Below are 18620 nucleotides of genomic sequence, written 5' to 3'. Positions count from 1 at the left end.
TCCGGAAGAGCAGTCAGTGCTCTTAACTGCTGGGCCATCTCTCCAGCCCCTTGGCCTGTTTTCTTAATGAACCCAAGACCACTGGCCCAGGGATGGTACTACCCACGAGGGCTGGGCCCTCCCTGTCAATCATCAGTTAAGAGAGTAGCTCACTGCCAGACCTTCCCTCCCTTCAGATGGCTCTAGCCTAGCCAACACTGTTGAGTAGCTAAGATCAGATACTATGGAATCTTCCACATCTTCATTTTTGAAGGCCTTAAAACAGAACGCACTAGTCTGGGGACCAGATGTCTGGGCAGGATTAGGGATGTAGCTTAGAGTTACAAAATAATATTTCTTTTCCTCTATGACTCTAACTGTGTTTTTGGCTTCTTTGGTTGTTCAAGCTACCAGATTTCCTCCTGGTATTCTGGGAGCCTGGTCATTTTTCTAAGACTAGAATTACAAGTGATTCTATCAAAAAAATAAAAAAATAAAAAAATCTGCACCATAACTCTTACCACTGTAGAGCAGGAGGTTGAGGCCCTCCCTAGCACTGTGTGAAGCAGCGGCAGGGGGCCTGCCTGATGAAAGTTCTATGTGGGGGCATCAGGGAGAGGCGGCTCTCACCGGCTGACGGCTTGGCATACAGCCACACCTTGTTATCATGTCTACAATTAGCTGTGGGGCCCCGTAGACAGGGAAACTCTGCTGCCTGTCTTATTCCACATCCAGCAACCAAGAGAGAAGAAGCCTATGCAGATGAATCCTATACACCGCCGATAGGAATTCAAGGCAGTGTAGCCACTGTGAAAGTCAGCATGGAAGTTCCTCAAAAAACTAAAACTAGAACTTCCAGTGCAACTCAGCCATATTCCATTGCTAGGTAGTTACCCATAGCACTCTAAGCAACTTCACAGAGGTGGTCATTTATCGACCGTTTACCATTAGCATTCTTCACAAAAGCTAGTTTATTAAGCAACTTATGTATCCAGTATCAAAGGAAGGAACAAAGAAAGCACGGTGCCTATGCAGAGGTGGTGTCCAGAAACAAGACTCCTGCCACTTGCCGGGGATGGTGGTAACGGGGGATCGTTTTGACAAACAAGTTGAGCCAGTCTCAGAAAGACAAATATTGTGTGCTTTCTCTCATATGTGATTCCTAGATCTTATATAGTGTGATGGTTTGTATATGCTCGGCCCAGGGAGTAGCACTATTAGAAGGTGTGGCCCTGTTGGAGTAGGTGTGGCCCTGTTGGAGTAGGTGTGTCACTGTAGATGTGGGCTTTAAGACCCTCATCCTACCTCCCTAGAAGTCAGTATTCTCCTAGCAGCCTTCAGATGAAGATGCAGACCTCTCAGCTCCTCCTGCACCATGCTTGCCTGGATGCTGCCATGTTCCTGCCTTGATGATAATGGACTGAACCTCTGATCCTGTAAGCCAGCCCCAATTACATGTTGTTCTTATAAGACTTGCCTTGGTCATGGTGTCTGTTTACAGCAATAAGACACTAACTAAGACATACAGATATATAAAATCACACACGCATATATACATATGTCTACATGACCTGGAACTAAAACTGTCTAGGGCAGTGGCTCTCAACCTGTTGTTTGTATATCAGATATCTTGCTTATCAGATATTTACAGTACAACTCATAACTAGCAAAATCACAGTTATGAGGTAGCAGTAATAATTTTATGGTTGGGGGTCACCACAACATGGAGAACTGTATTAAAGAGTCACGGGGGGCTGGTGAGGTGGCTCAGCGGGTAAGAGCACCCGACTGCTCTTCCAAAGGTGCAGAGTTCAAATCCCAGCAACCACATGGTGGCTCACAACCATCCTTAATGAGATCTTACTCCCTCTTCTGGAGTGTCTGAAGACAGCTACAGTGTACTTACATATAATAAATAAAATAAATCAAAAAAAAAAAAAAAGAGTCACGGTATTAGGAAGGTTGAGAACCACTGGTCTAGAGGAACAAGGAGCTCTGGGATTATAGGGGGGAGCACACTCAACACCAAATACATATTTGTATGGGATTGTCCTTGTGTAGCATAGGACCATGTATGATGAATAGGCACAATGAAAAATATTTTAATTTAAAAAATTGTGAGTGTGTGTGTGGGTCCATGAATTGACACATGTGTCTCTGTGTGTATCTCATGTAGCTAAGACTAGCCTTGAACTCTCGATTCTTCTGTCTGTACCCCTCCCAAGTGCTAGCATTAAGAGCTGTACCAGTACACCAGCTGGGTATGGTAGTATGTACCTTCAATTCCAGCAACGGGGAGCCTGAGTTAGATGGGTCTCTGTGAGTTTGAGGTTAGTATGATATCAGGGTGAATTCTAGGAGAGCCAGGGCTACCTAGTGAGACCTTGTCGGAGGGTTGGAGAGATGAATCAGTGTGTAAGAGCACTGGCTGCTCTTGCAGAGGACCCAGGTTTGAATTCCAGCATTCACACGGCAGCTAATAACTGTATTTAACCAAAGTTCCTGGGGATTAAATGATCTGGCCTTCCTGTGAACTCACGTGGTGTGCAGACACACAGGCAGACAAAACACCCACACAAATTAAATAAATAAGTGTGTGTTGTTTAAAAAAAAGAAAGAAAGGAAAGGAAAAAAAATCAAGCTAGCAAATGACTTTCCTGAGAAGTTGACTTCACTTTCTATTCCAGATTCAGGGAGCTGGGGGCATCCTCTGGATATGCCCCCTAAACACAAGTTAGTAGTCAGGGCCAGTTCTAAGATGAACTTGCAAGAAGGGGAGGGAGAGAAACTGAGTAAGAAGTGTAAACCCTGGCAGGGTTTTTCATGCCAGGCCCCGTATGTCCCCACCAGGGGTCAGCCAGGGTCTGAAGGCAGATGTTGCCCTGGCCAGCTTGGAGTTAACAGAGTCGACATCACTTTGGCCTAGAGGGAGCCCCAAAATTTCACTCAGATTTACACATCTCTAGGCTCTAGGTGTGTCCTTATTCTGCAGAGCAGTTATCCACCATCATCGGATATGTCTAGACTAGAAAGATCCCCAGGGTACTCCAAGGTCACAAGGCTGGCTTAGAATGGAGCTAGGTTGAGAACCCAGGATGGATAAGGCCTGTTCTGAGACCGTTCTCTAACTCTTCTATATAGCACTAAAGAGCAGCCTCATCTACAACTGTCTGCTGTGTTCTCAACCATTCAAAAATCCAACGGTCGACAGAGTGCCCGGCACATACACTGTCCTACTGGGGGTGGGGAGGCAGGCAGCAGGGGCAGGGGGCAGAAATGCTTCAGTTGATGGTAGGGAGAGACTGGGCTGGAGGTATGATGTTTTTGTGCCCTGTGAAAAGGTTATCCTGTGTTATTTGAATGCTGATTTTTTTTCTGCCCTCATCTAGTTTCCATCCGGGCACAGCATTGAGATGCTTAGGTCGAGAATCTCCTGTCTCACCAGGCGGTGGTGGCGTACGCCTTTAATCCCAGCACTTGGGAGGCAGAGGCAGGCAGACTTCTGAGGCAGTAGTGTACAGAGTGAGTTCCAGGACAGCCAGGGCTACACAAAAACCAAAAAAAAAAAAAAAAAAAAAAAAAAAAAAAAAAAAAAAAAAAAAAAAGAATCTGTCTCAAATTTGTGTAAGCAAGTCTTGTCATTTATTCCCTGCCTTGCTGATAAATGCTGACGCAGTATCAAAGCTGACTTGGGGCTGGACTGGGGCATCCTCCTGTACTCAGGGCTGAGCATATATTCTGGGTGAAGCTTTGGAGAGCAAGCCTTGTTCAGGAAGTCAGACTCAGCTCTGACATTCCCTGTTAACCATCTTGCCTTCCATCAGCACCGCAAGGGTTTTCCACGACTGTCTTTGAGGTAGAGAAACCCTGTGTCTGTTGTCAAGACTCCTGCATCCATCTGGTTTGTGAGTGTTTAGGTGTGTATGTGTCTATGTCCATGCGTATGTGTGTACTTCAGTGCAAGATGTCTGATATCCACCTCATTCCTTGAGATAGGATTTCCCACTGAGCCCACAACTTATTGTCTCTGAGCTAGCTGGCTGGCCGTCAAGCCCCAGACTCCTCCTTCTAACTCTGTCCCATATAGTGCTAAGGTCACAGGCTCGTGACCACACCTGGCTTTTACCTTAGTGCTGAGGAAACTGAACCCTGGTAATCATGTGTGCTCACCGGCACTCTTTAAACGTTTAGGTGTATATGTGTTTTGCCTGTGTGTATGTATGTGCACCACACTGGGTGTCCAAAGAGGTCAGGAGAGGGCGTCTCATCCTGTGAGTTATGGGTGGTTGTGAATCATTGGGGAACTGGACACGGAGCTGACTTTTCTCCAGCCCCTTCCGCCAGTGCTCTTCCCAAAGAAAATGCAGAAGTCTCAGAATGGCCCAGGGCTTCTGACAAGGGGAAAAAAAAGTCACCAAATCCTTTGCCCACATTTCGGATGCTTTCCATTAGACGCAAGCACAAAACACAAAACATTACTGTATTGTGAAACAATTGGATTCGTTTTGAAAACACCTACTCCGTTAAATATTTGAAAGTAGAACAGGAAAAAAAAGATGAAATCGATGTGTGTGTGTGTGTGTGTGTGTGTGTGTGTGTGAAGTTGAATTAAAGTAAAATTGAGCTCCAAGACCAGAGATGGGCAAGCGACTTGGAAGGTCAGCTTTCCAGACTAGAAGGAGTGATGGCGAGGAAGCCTGAGCCGGGAGCTAAAGACGATCTGGTTCCCAACCCAGTGGATTTTTCCCACCATTGTGTGCTCCTTTGCCGGTTGCCAGCCCTGGGAGAGTCCCGGGGGAGCCCGGACTTAAGGCTAAAGTGGTGTTTGTAACCTTGTCATTGGGAAATGATGTCGCAGGTTAGTTACACAGGCCCTGATCGATGATGGAGGCAGCAGCAGATCAATAGATCCCATTTCCGGGGAGAATTCACCCGTGGTGACCTGCAGGGGGGCAGGTGGTTCATCAAAAGAAGGCTGGCTTGAAAGATTTAATGCTGCTCTTTTCTCCGTCCGGGTCTCCTCTTGGAGGGAGCTAGCTGTAGGCAGTAACAGGCGGTAATAAACTACTTTTCCTTAAAGAGATCTGGGGGAGATGGCAGTGGTACAAGGGACAGAAAGGTGGCCACAGATCCTCTGGGAGACCGAAAGCCAGGATGGGGGCGCGCTGGGTTCACTTTCCCTGAGCCTCCTCGCTCTAAAGCTATCCTGAGTTTGGGGACTGGGTAGAGTAGCCCTTCCAGGCCTCGCAGGGCTGCAGCCCCTCGCTGTCCGTCCGAGCCCCTCCCCCGGCCCGGAGCCCCTCCCCGCGCTTCCCCTCGCCGCGCTCCCCTCCCTTCCCCTCCCCTCCCTTCCCTGCTCGCCCTGCCTCCGCCTCCTGCGCCCACAGCGCCGGCCAGCGCCGAGCCCCCAGGAGCCCGAGCGCGGCGGCCCAGGGGCGCCACCGGCCCCTCCCCGGCGCGCTGACAGCAGGCCCGGCCCCCGCCCCGTGCCCTCGCCGGCGGGACACACCCCCAGCCCTCCTCTGCGCCGCCAGTTCCCGCCGGCCCCACCGAGCGGCAGAGAGAGCGGGCAGGCGAGCGGAGCGCGGCGGCGCGGGAGGGAAGGGGCGCGCGGCAGGCCCGCGGGAGCAGTCTGGGGCGCACGGAGCCCTCGCGCCCTCCGGGACAGTCGCCTACCCCGGAGCCGCAGCTGTAGGCGCCGGGAGCCTCGGCGGAGAGTAGCGCGTGGGGCAGGGGTGGCGTGTAACTGCAGGGACCCGGGCAACCGGAGAAGGAGCCGGAACCCGGCCGGGATGAGAAGGTGACGCCGCCGGGGGGCGCCACTCGCTTTGTGGGGAAGATGCTCGCCTACTGCGTGCAAGATGCCACCGTGGTGGACGTGGAGAAGCGGAGGAGCCCCTCTAAACACTACGTGAGTACTTCTTCCACCGACCCCGGCGGGGGGCTGGCCAGTCCCGGAGATTCACGCCCCCAGGGGCAGCCTTTGGCTCCAGAGTTTGTTCGCAGGGCTGTGATCTCTAGGGAAGCCTTTTCTGTCTTTCCACTCCCCTGTCCCGGGTTTCTTTTTTTGGCATTGCAATTGGCAAGTGGCTGCCCTTGTCTGTTACAACGGTGAAGTCATGTGTCCGCCCGCTGCTTGGATGGTTGGTGGGGGAAGCTTTCGTCAGCCCCTTGCAGAGCAGTTCCTTTGGGAAAGAGCATCTTCGCCGCGCTCCCTAGGGGAGCCGGGCACTCACGCTCACTCGGCCCGGGATGCTTTCCGTTGCTTCGACCAGAGAGACCCACGCTTCTCTTTCTGCCTTCCACGTTTGCTGTTCTGCCTGCACCGGCTGGGGACAGAGGAAGCGCTTTGCCCTCTGCCCCCTCCACTCTTCGTTTCGAGCTTTGATTTCCTTCTTAAAACCATTGTGTTCCGCGGTGTGAGGAGAATTGTGGCTTTTCCTTTTATCCCTCCTCTGGACGTGACCCTTCGCTGGGGTCATTTCCTCGTAAGTGATGCTCTGATTCCAGACACGAGTAGGCAAATGTGGTCTGTGGTCTCCGAGGCACGGTTGACTGCCCCGCCGCCCCTCCCCCTTCCTTACCGAAACTTAATGAGAAAAGACTAAGGTTGACCAGCTGGGCTTTAGAGTGTGACAGTACTCTTTCATCTCAGCCAGTCCTGTCTTCCAGCCCTTTACACCTTTGGAAGTAAACATTGTGTCCTTGTTGCTTTGGGATGGCTTGCTGAGCTCTGCTCCTGGAGATAGAAGAGACTCACAGTAAAGTACCAAAACACAGAAAACATGGAGACAGTAAGGGCAGCCTCTTATTTGCAAATTAGGCATTTAAAGGCGCATTTAGAATGCTCAAAGCATTAATTTTAACAATTAAAACGGGCTGTTGGTTGCTGTTCTAGATTGCACTTTAGTCTCCATAGTGCCTTCTATTTCACTGTAGGAAGGAGGCTGGGGCTTGTGGTGTAATACCAGCCCGAGGCTACTCTTTCTGTCAGGATCACAGCAGACTTGAAGGCAGAGTTCTCTGCTGTTGACTAGTGGGACTGGACTCAGGTTGGGAAGAAGGTAAGAGTGGTTAGACGGGAGAGACGGATCTGTGGGGGGCATTCCCTGACACAGTCAGAGATCCTTTCCAATTGTGTAGGCTGGTGTCTAAAGCCTCAACTGCCATTGCAAAAACAAAACAAAAAAATCCCAGAATTCCTCCAGGGTCTGCGGTAGCGGCTAAGTAGGAGAGCCCTTGACTTGCGAGTTGGGGGAGGGGGGGCGGAAGACAGAGAGAGAGAGAGAGAGAGAGAGAGAGAGAGAGAGAGCGCATGAGAGAGAGCATGAGAGAGAGCATGAGAGACACAGAGAGAGATAGAGAGACACACACACACAGAGAAACAGAGAGAAGTTTGGAGAGCTTAGATCAGCAGGTGGCCACTATGCCCTAAGGACAGGTGTCCTTGTACACATCTCTGGGTTAAGTATGCTGCCAACCATCTTGACAACTTTGGGGGGGGGCACTTCAGGATTCTTTTATATTTTTTTTCAGCCTTCAGTTGAGGCCGGTACTGCTTTCAACAGATGGTGGTCTCTGCCCTGAGACCCTAGCAGGTGCTTTTCCAGGTCTGGGTTTTACATGAAACATCCAATTTAACTTTGAGCAGCTCCGTCCAAGGTTACAATACAAGATACACTGGCAACAAAGTAGCAGCCAACAGGCCCAAGCCCTGCTGTTGGAATTATGGAAGGCAGGTCAGGCTACTGTTTGCTCTCCTTAAACGGCTTACCTACTGTGCAACATGGTACACATTCTTTAACACTTCACTGGGGCACAGTTTCCATGTATTGAAAACAAAGTTAAATTCTTTTATGTGCGCAGGTGTTTTGCTTGCATGTATGTCTGTGCTCCACTTGCATGCAGTACCTGCAGAAAGCCAGGAGAGGGTGTAGGATTCCTTGGATCTGGAGTTACAGTTGTGAATGATTGGGTGGGTGCTGAGAACTGAACCCGGGTCCCCTGGAAGAGCTGCCAGTGCTTATAACCGTTGAGCCATCTCTCAGGCCCTAGTTCCTCATTTTTAAAGTGAGGGTAATCATAGTGTGTACTTCATAGGGCTGTCAGGAGACTTAAATGACATCACCCTGGGAAGGACTTAGCCCAGTTCTGGGTACATAGTGAATGCTCATCAAATATTAGCTAACTGTTGGCGAGAGTCTGACAAAGAAAGTTTCTGAAAACCAGCTACTAAGGGTCTGACCAGGAGGAAGAGAGACTTGGCATTTTAAGATTGATAATAAAGTGTACTGTGTGGAAAATACAAAAGAAATCCTGTCCACTTCCCTTGAAATGATCATTTCCTCCCTTTCTGCAGACAGAGTGTTTCCTGGGTCATCTCCACTTCCATGTGAGAATGAATGGATGATGTGATTCTTGGGGCAGAGAGTGACGTCACCTAGCAGCTGGGATCACGCAGAGTTCTAGAAAACAATGAACGGAGTGTGCTATATGTTGTGGCCTTGTGGAGCTGGCGGGGGTGGGGGTGGGGCAGATGGCTCATCTGGTGCAACCCTTTACTTACAGATAAGGGGATGACAGAGAACCAGGTGGGTTAGCTAGTCACAGCACTGGGACTAACGGGCTTCCAGCCTGTGGTGTGGGTGAAGGTACCCCAAATCTGGTTGAAGTTGACAAAGAAGAGAGATACATCGCTACACAGTTTAAGCACTGATATATAATACCCTGGTGCCCAATAATTGAAAGAGTCCAGTAGGGCTCTCGGGCAGTTTTATACCCCTTGTATAGTAGACACTCCATCCCGGAAGGGCAAGTGTTGGGAAAGAGGCATTCTGGCATGGTTAGCTGGCAGGACGCCTTGTACATATGTGTGGTAAACCCCACACTGGGGAAGTATGTCTCCTTCCATGCCTGCTCCAATGGAGTGTCGAGCCTGTGCTTTGGCAAATCGCAGAGCAGAGTTTTTTTTTGTTTTTTGTTTTGTTTTTAATGGATGTGCACATTAGCCAGAGCTTGCAGATGAGGGAGGCTTGGAGCCCATGCAGGAGGAACAGTACTGACTCCAGAACACTGGGGAACACATGGAAAGGTTCTCTCAGGACACCAAGTGGAGGGTGTGCACATCCCCACAAGGAGGGGGAGCTGCAGAGGTGGGGTTTTTTTCTGTGCTTTGGGTCTGTTTATAAAAGGCAGACGAGTAGCCTCCATCTTCCGTGCTGTTCGTAGTGCAGCCAGCACGCTGCTTCCTTCCTCTCTGCCAGCCCCTGCCCCGGGTGGGGCTGGGAAGGGTGAGCAGCCACTGCTTGGGTCAGCCTCCCTGCTTGGGAGCTGGGCTTCTGTCCTAGTTTTCATGAGCTGTTCCTTTGAGACCTTAGGTAAACCTGCTTTGGCCTCAGACCCTGTTTCTTTAAGGTGGCCCTGCAGATGCCAGATGGGAGCCATAGCCACCTCTGTCAGAGGGGTTGCCGGTGTAAGTTCAAAAGCAGACTTCTTTGCTCTCACAGGTGTGTATAGGTGTGTTTGGAACCATAAGGTGACAGGGAGAAGCTTATCTGCAGCAAAGGAGACATCATGTCTGTTTGGATTTGGGAGGTGTTCTGCTTTCACGGTCATTTCCTTTACTGAGTGTTTATTTCAGACAAATACCAGTCGTGAATGCTCTTATCCTGCACAGGACTCTAGGGAATGCAAATAAGAGCCAGTGTCAGCAGCTATTTCCATGGTGCCGGATGCTAACAGGCATGCTCTCCAGGGAGCCTGATGCTTCATTTACTATATCGTGCATGTGTGCGTGCGTACCTGCGTGCGTGCCTGCGTGTGTTGCTCTGATCCTTATTACAGATGGGTTGACCAAAGCTTGGTGAAGTTAAAGTTGTTTAGCATCCCGTCAGCTTCAGTGGGATCTAGGTAAACACAGGTTAGTTTACTGCCCAAGGAGAAGCCCAAGACAGGTCTCTTCCCACTTGGTTGGTGAGTGAGTTCAGGCTCAGGCCCGTGCTACGGTGAGAGAGCCGTGACACAGGGTGGCATTTGACGGCTGTCTTTCTGGAAAGGTTGCTCATCATGTGTCATGAAACTGGGTTTGACCGGTGGACGGAGAGGTTCCTGGGAGAACAGGATCTGTCTCCAGTGAGTCCTGGAAAGATAAATGCAGGGCAGACCTGTGAGACTAATGCATTCTCCCTGATTTACATCATCGCAGATTGTGCTTGCGATCCCAGGAGTTGTGTGTTTAGGAATCGGTACCCAACTCCTTCACGCCTCTGCTCTTCATTTTTATTTCCTGAGCCTGAGATTATGGCTCCAGCCTCACTGGAGTGAGAAAGGCAACCTCAGATTTGGAAAGAGCCCCCCTTTTTTAGGGCCTTGAATCATGGAAGAAGTGAGAGCAGACAGATTGGGGTTCAAATACCGCCTCTGACACTCCCAAACTGTACAAGCTTGGATCGGTGACTCTCTGCTCAGCGTCCTCACCTGTAACCCTCATCATAGCCCTTCCAGGATGGTTCTGAGCACCTGCTGCGTGCCATTCCCTCCCCCCCCTCCCGTTCTCAACACCAAAGCACTGAGGTACACCTAGGACCGTTGGGGAAAGCTGAGAGAAAAGGCAAAACTAGGCAGAGAAGAAGACCCAGCTGTTGAAGGTCTGATGGGCCGCCTGCCCCGTGGAAAGCACCCAGCATACATGACACCAGACAACAGAGGGCAGCTGTTCAGACCTGGAGGGGATGCTGGCCGAGGGCTGGGGCCTAGCGTTAGATTGCTAGATTTCTGATAAGCCGAGGAGAGAAAGAATGTGGGCTGGTAGAGAAGCGGGGGTGGGGGTGGGGGGGTCAGGGGGGTGGAGGGGGTGAGCTCCAGGTAAGGACAAGGAGGCTCCTAGCAAGGAGATAAGCACCACCACCACATGGAGCAGCACTGCCTGCTCCCGGGAGTGTGACTCTCTTACACACACACACACACACACACACACACACACACACACACACACACGAATGGGAACCGTTTCTTCTCTATAGAGGGAAGTGATCTAGTGGTGAATCACAGGGCTGAGGAGGTTCCCCATTCATGGAACAACCAACCACATCCTTCAAGACCGTTGGGTGTCACAGGGAGCAGAGCCAGCCATCCCTCATGGCTCGCTCTGTTCAGGGTTGAGTGTGAGGGATATTTTGAGGGGAGAGGGCAAGCCAGGGTTGGAGTCACCGTGTGTGGTGGCAGGCGGAGGGGAAGGGAAGGGAAAAATAAACCTATTTGATGTCAAGTAAGACCGGCTCCAGCTTCAGAAATATGAGCGCTGGCTATTGCGTTTTCCAAAGAGCTATTCTGGGGCCAGCTGAGTTAATGGGCAGTGGGGGCTGTGGATCAGGGGATAGATGCTGGGGAACTTCTGACTTAGGGTTTGCCCAGCCATCCCTGGAAATTGCCTTCTAATTTCCTCATCCTGAGTCACTGACCAGCTCCTTGGCCAGAAAAGCCGAACAGGCAACTCTGTTCTCTTTTGCCTCCTAATTAAAGAAAATAAAACGACTAACGGAGTTATCCGTACGGCGGTCACGCTTACTCGTCATTACTGCTGAGAATCCAGGAAAGAGATCATGGGTCGGGACAGAACTCCAGGGAACAGGAAGGACAAGGGGTGTGTGTGGGAAACGAGGTGGAGATTCTGGTTTTGGAAATAGGTTCTGAGTGAGGGCCAGCGGTGTTCTCTGCCCTGACAATTGCCAAAAATAATGGAAGCTTCCAACAGGGTGGTCAGTGTTTGAACAGACTGGTCCCCAGAGTGCGAGCTGCCTCCAGCCTGGTTGGGCTGAACTTGTCTGAGGGGACAGGAGCTGTAGGCAAGTAGGTGAATGGAGAGGGTCAGGGGCTTGGACTAGCGGGCAGGTCACTGAGAGGCCTCAGATAACCTCAGGCAAGTCGCCATGGTAGCAGCAGGGTTATATACACAGGGCTGACCAGAGTCCAGGCAGGACCTTGCAGAGCACAGCAAACAGGTTAGGAACTGACCCGAAGATCTGTGAGGGTCAGACACGGCAAAAGTGCTGACATGGAGGGCATTTTATCTGGGCTTCAAGACCCCCGTGTGGGGGAGGTGGTTTTGTGCCTATTTTAAAGGTGAAGAAATGGAAGTTACACGCCCTTAGGGTGGTTCTGTGGCTGGGCTGAGATTCTCACCTCGACCCCTAACAAGTTGGCCAGCTGCCACTTGATTCTCCATCAGAGGTGAGCCAGGGAGAGATGACAAGCCAACCCAGGCAGAATGTCCTAAGGAGAGGCACTCCAGTGCTGGGTCACCCAGTCTGTCGTCACCACTCACTGCCACGCCATGCCTTGGTTTCCCCATCTGCAAACAGTGAAACAGAGTAGGTGAGAAGAGGACCCAGTTCCAGGGTCCCAGGAGAAATCCTGAGTTCATCCTGACAAGGGTTCTAGAACAGCGCCCACATGTCAGACGTACAAGATTAGAATCTGCCCGACTGTTTCAGTCCCAAAGCAGGAAGACCTCTCCGTGAACTGGAGTTCCCAGGGGAGGCAGGTGGATGGAGAAGACGGCTCTGGTGGTGGGGCTTGGGTGTGATGAGAGTTGGCTGGGAGAGACAGGAATGGAACGACCAGAAGACAGTCCAGGGGAGGGAAAGTGACACCCTACAGGGAAGATTTACTCGGGATGTCCAGGATGGACTCACCCACCATGACAGTGTGTGAGAAGGAGAATGGAGCATATGAGGAAGGTCAGGGGCCGAGACAGCAGCCAAGGAAATTCAGTGTGCCAAGCACCGGGGAGGGGAGGTGGAGTTTGCTAGTGACCTAGTCTAGCCAACATGAGGATTTTTTGAGGACAATGATAGACTCTGTCTTCAGGGTATAGACTCAGCAGGTCGAGATACCTGCTCCCAACTCTGACAGCCTCGTTTTAGTCCCTGAGACTCACATGGAGATGGAGGGAACTGATTTCTGTAAGTTGTCTATGACTTACACCCGAGTGCTTGTACATGTACACACAGACACACACACACACACTCGCACAGAAAGAGAGGCACGAACATACACAGGCACACACACACACACACACAAATGAAAAATTTAAAAGAGTGGATGAAACACCACTGGAGGTTGACCTCTGCCCTCCACGTACAAGTGCATGAGCATTCATGAACAAGCATACAAAGGAAGAGGGAGGGAGGGAGGGAGGGAGGGAGGGAGGGAGGGAGGGAGGGGAGAACACCATCTGACTGCAGGGCTGCGGTAGTCAGTGCTAAGGCCTCTTTCTAGGTGTGAACTGGGAGTTTTGAGTTCACTGTACCCCAGCCCCTCTAGTTCCTAGCCTTTGCTCCCAGTGGCAAGACTGCCATTTCAAAGTTGATTGCACCCACTGCTCTTGGGGAAGCTGGGCTGCAGAGGAGAAGGGAGAGCGCCCAGGAATGAGACCCTGGCTGCTTCAGATCTCAACAGTGCAGGGCTGGGGCTGGGGCTGGGGGTGGGGTGGGGGGTGGGGCAGGGGTAGCAACATTTCAGAGGAATCGTTTCACCCAAGCCGTCTGGTGGCCAGACAAAGACAGGGCTTGCCTTCAATTCTGAATAGCTCAGTGGGAGCCCAGAGAGACAGATGATGATGGCTCTGAGACTCCCGCCCCTCTGGACTCACAGTTTTATGTACAGTGCTTCATACTATCTCTTCATTCTTTTGATCCCCTACAGTACACCCCTATATTCCAGTACCCTGATTCTTTAGGGGAACTGTCCTAATAGAAGTAACAGCTACTGGTTAGGATACTCTCTTGTCAAAACCATTTAAAACTTTGACAGTTTCATACACATATACAAAGTGTCATGATCAACCCCCTTCCTTTCCTCCACCCTCCCTCACTCCCTGCCAGTATCTCTCCCTCACTTTCATGCCCTTTTTCCTTCCCTAACTCAGTGTCTAATTAGTACCACTTACTAGTGAGTCGATGTGGGGCCATCCACTGGAGCATGGGCAACTTGCCAGGGACCACAACTGAGAAAACGGACTCTGTTTCCAGAAGTTACCAACGGTCAAGAGCATTTCAGCTAAGGGTGGGGGTCTCCTGAGCCCCTGCCCTATCCATGTTGGAATGTCTACTGGTTTGATCTTGTGCGGGTCTTATTCAGGTAACCCCAACTGTTACAAATTTCATGATTGCCCTGGCCCTGTGACATCCAGAAGGTGTGCTCTCTCTCTCTCTCTCTCTCTCTCTCTCTCTCTCTCTCACACACACACACACACACACACAGCACTCCTCCCTGACCTTTAGCTCTTAGTATTCTCTCTGCCTTGTCTTCTTCCCATGTTCCCTGAGCGTTGATGATGGTGATGGCCTTGTGTGTAATACTTCATATGTGCCCAAGGGTATTCTCCAAACAGCTTCACACTTTATAAAGCTTCTGCCAGCACATCCACATGGTACAGGTGAGAATGTCTATCCTCAGTGAACATAAGCTGCACCAGGTCCCAAGACTCCCAAATGTGCCTTGTCTGTAGATTCTGTTGCTTCCAAGTAGCAAGCACATTTCACTGCCAGAAGGACTTGAGGGCCATTCAGTCTGAGGCCCTGGTTGCTTGGCTTTCCACGCACAGGTCACCTTTTCCCCCTTTACAATCCTTTGCCTATCTAGAATGGCTGCTGCCCTTTGGACCTGCCTTATAGAGGGATGCATCAGGTATGAAAGGGGCCCCTGGCTTCCCAAGCTGTATCTTCATAAGTCGGTACAGGCAGTATTATGGCAGAAAGCTCTTCTGGATGCCTGGGGACTCTCTCAGCAAGTCTCACCTGACCAGCTTCTTCCTGAGAAGGGTCACAGCCAGGGCTGTCCTGGGCACACATTGGGTTCTCAGTAGAGATCTTCTAGGGCGCAACCATTTGGACACCCTTACCTGAGGGGGAAGTGACACCCAGGTGGCTGAGTTAGCAGAGCGGAAACAGCTGCGCTTCTGCTCCTCCTCCGGGCTTTCTTTGGCCCCTTCCATGTCACTTCCCTTTGTCCAGTAAGGAAACCACCCTCCCCAGGCCTGGGCGGAGGTACACAGGGGATGGGGCAGAGTCCTTTCCTCTGTATGCACTAAGTCAGAGAGGGCCTCTGAGCCAGTGTTGGGATCCCTAAAGCGTGGGTGACCTTCAGACATGGCGGAAGGTGATCGCTCTTATCAATTCGACCATAACTCCAGGAAGGAAGGGGGTGGTGATGATGAGGGTACCTCCTAGGTGGGGTGAGGAACTGAGGGGATTGTGCACTGGGTTGAACCTCTGTCCTTTAGTGTACAGCGCCTGATAGAGCATCCTCCACTCTCAAATAATCTACTTAGTTGATGGAGAATTCGGCCTGTGTTACGTCACCCGCCATTCACTGCTGCCATTTAGCCTGTGCCAGGCACCTCCAGGCCTCTGATTTATAATCAGAGTTGCCTTTCTAATACCATTGGACTTACGGCTGCAGTCAGAGAGTGGCAGTCTCATTGTCAGTAAAGGACATATTCGGGCATGTTTGTCCCTTCCCCTGGCCTGTTCCTGGTCTCTGTCACCGTACTTCACACACTTGGACTCTCTCCAGGGCTGCCCCGGGGGTCATGGGGACTTCTGCAGCCCAATGTGCTGTCTTATGGAGCCTGCCCCTTGTTGGAAACCCTGCCTCAGGGTCTTGCCTACCTAGGGGTTCTGAGTGAATAGGGGTTGTCCCTGTCCTTTGAAGTAGCTCCTTTGTAAACCTTTCAGGGTAGGTCCAGTTCTGATCCAGCTTTAGTCTGTTTCCTGGTGGCTGGAACCCAAAAAGCTATTTTAAGGGACTCGCCTGTGTGGGAGAATTTCTCTGAGTGACAACAGAGAGGAGGCCTAGCTGCCTGGCACAGGCCTGGCGTGAGGCTCCGAGAGGGGAGCTCTCTCCTGAATTCTGCCTCCCAGGCAGGGGCTGATGGGGCGCTTTGGAGGGGACACCAGCTCTTACTGGTGAGATTGGGGTACACAGGGACGGCTGTTGGTTCATCTTCAGTGGGTTGGTCCACCAATCCTTCTCACACACAGTTCAAATCACCCAGAACAAAGTCTGAGCTTTGGTTTCAAGCTGGGATTAATTATGTCAGTCATTTCTCATTGGCAGCTTGAGCAAAAGAGCTTTGCTTCCCACTGTGTTTTCTGAGAGTCAGACCCGGGAAGTGGGTGCACTGAGACAAGAAGTTTATGGGGGAGCCCTGCAAAGCACAGCCCCTGAGCTAGGGGGCTTCGGTCCAGGAGACCCTGGCCATCGCTGAAGCTGGGACATCTTTCTTCTGTCCCTGGTGCTTACGTGGTAGAAGTCAAGGCTTAAACCCAGATCTCTGTAGTGACAGAGGAGTGAGCTTTCTGCTGTACACCGGAGAGTTGGTGGACTGCCCTAGACAGTGGGCTCCTACATGAGAGTGTGCCATCCGACGTCTCTATCCCCCATCACTAGGCTGGAAGCATCCACAGCAGGGTCAAACCCAGCAGCATGCGGCCTTTCTCATCTCTCTGCACTCTTGTTCTGGTCCTTGGGAATTCTCCCTGGTGTGTTCCCAAGGCCATCTCCTCCCTACTGTGTGGTCTAGTGAGTACAGAACAGAGTGGTGTCCTGGTCTCAAAGGGAATGGAGTGACAAGAAAAGGGATATCCGCTGGGCGGTGGTGGCGCACGCCTTTAATCCCAGCACTTGGGAGGCAGAGGCAGGCAGATTTCTGAGTTTGAGGCCAGCCTGGTCTACAAAGTGAGTTCCAGGACAGCCAGGGCTATACAGAGAAACCCTGTCTCAAAAAAAGGGGGGGGGGAATATCCTGCCGTGGGTGCCCCACGGCTCTTAAGATGTCCCTTCCGGTGGCTTCCTAGGAGGCAGGAGCCTAAGGGTCTCATCACCTGGACCCCAGACAGAATTCCCAGGGTCATGGATGACGCTGTAGCTCACCTGCCGGCTCTGACCTCTGAGCCCCTGCATTAACACCGTGTGGTTGCAGCTGGCAATTGAGATAAACTTCAAAATGGTTCAACTTATCTATTGTCCAGAGCCACTTTTGAATCCGGCTGCCATGGGCTCTTTGTCCTTTCCTTAGAGATGATGACTATCATGGCATTTTGGTTGGGATCAGGGGATAGTTTAAGTCCTCGGCACTTTCTCATCCTGATGCTTGCTAAGGTAAATCCAAGCTCTAGGACCTAGAGTGACCTCCGGAGAGACTTGGGTGGCAGCCGACGGAAGCAGGGAGCCAGAGGATGTAGGACGGGTTGCTGACAGCCTCTTCCACGTGGGCTGAGGCAAGGACTTGGAAAATCAGTCCTGAGTTGCGGCCTTGGCTCTCTCTGCCTTGCTGGTTTCATGTGGTCACCTTTCTTCAAGCCCATGGGCTTCCGTTTCTGCTGAAATGATAATAATAATAATAATCCTAATACTTAGCTCATGTGGTTTGTGACTCTTTATGGTGATCAGATGTTCGATAGATGTCAGCTGTCGTTATTACCACCATTATCATCCTTCATGATTTTGTTCAGTTTTTTTTCTTTTTTATTACCTTCTGGAAGCTTCCCTGACCTCACATCTTAGGAATATTTCCTGCGAGGTGTTAGCGTTTCGAGTGACCTGCGGTTGTTCAGCTCTTAGCGAGCTGTAAACTTAGTCGTCCGTTTGTCCAGTGTTTGGATGTTTCCTAGGCTCCAGGCAGGGTGAGCACAATGGGGTGGGTAAGAAGCCTGGCTCTGCGCCCTCGATATTCTCATGGGAAAGGGAAACACTATACAAACAATCAGATAAAAGTATATTGTGCCCGAGGTTCGGGATAAACACTGTAAACTAGAACACAGGGAGCGATGCAGGTGAGGTGGCTATTGGAGGAGAGTTGGTGTCCTAGTGTTCTGAGAGGTGGCAGGCATGGTCCTATGGAGAGGTGACTTTCGAATAGGACTTGAGAGCTGAGGCAGTGAGGCACTGTGGGTATGTAAGAGAAAGTAGTTGTGAGGGGTGGGGGACCAACAAGTGCTAAGGCCCTGAGGTAGAGTGGCAGCTGTCCTTTCCAAGATGGAGCAAGGGGGATGGGGTGTTTCTGTTTTGGTGTGTGTGCACACGTGTGTACATGTTTGAGCAAGCGCACGTGAGAGAGCAGGATGGAGTCCCTGTCCCTCCCATCCTGGGAGTGGCCTCCTCTGCTCTGCAGTGACAGCTTCCTGATGACTTGTTGAAGACTCAGACTGGGGATCCTGACTCCCTAGGAAGACACAGTCTCCGTCAGCAGTGACGTGGGTAGGGACCCCCGGACCACAGAAGCATTGGCATCTGTAGGGAGATGTATGGGCTGAAAGTTCATCTTCAACCTACTGTGTGCTAGGTGTTGCGGTGAAAGCCAGGAGCAGGAGGGTTTGTCAGCTGTGCGTGACCACAGCACTCTTGCTCTTTCAAGTCCCTTGTTCCATCTAGCAGAGGCTCCAGGTCACGGTGGGCCCTGGAGCAGTGTGGTGAATCTGTGGACTGAGGCTTTGTCCTGTGGAAATCTTTCCTCTCACCCCACGCTTAGCACAGTTGGGGAAGCTGCTTGTTGGATGTTAAAACACACATCTCTCCGGGGGTCCTGCTGTTGTCAAGAGGCTCTTAGCTGAGCCCACCCAAACATCTGTGCTCCTTGG

The 18620-nt window shown here is 51.2% G+C and overlaps 1 protein-coding gene across 3 annotated transcripts in view; it reads left to right on the top strand.

The window, feature by feature from the left end:
- The first annotated feature begins 5425 nt into the window (after positions 1–5425).
- Sh3pxd2a (SH3 and PX domains 2A) overlaps positions 5426–18620 on the top strand; it is a 204715-nt gene continuing 191520 nt past the window's right edge. The window contains exon 1 of one of the 3 annotated variants that reach the window (XM_021200454.2): positions 5426–5890. In XM_021200454.2, coding sequence (XP_021056113.1) covers positions 5819–5890 — 72 coding nt within the window. In that variant the 5' untranslated portion in view covers positions 5426–5818. The remainder of the gene's footprint in view (positions 5891–18620) is intronic. The other 2 variants (XM_021200446.2, XM_029531346.1) reach the window with 2 other exon arrangements.

Source organism: Mus pahari, chromosome 1 (assembly GCF_900095145.1).
Source record: "Mus pahari chromosome 1, PAHARI_EIJ_v1.1, whole genome shotgun sequence".
NCBI lineage: Eukaryota > Metazoa > Chordata > Mammalia > Rodentia > Muridae > Mus > Mus pahari.
The sequence above is the reverse complement of the archived record's forward strand: the minus strand, read 5'-3'. Positions and strand labels throughout refer to the sequence as shown.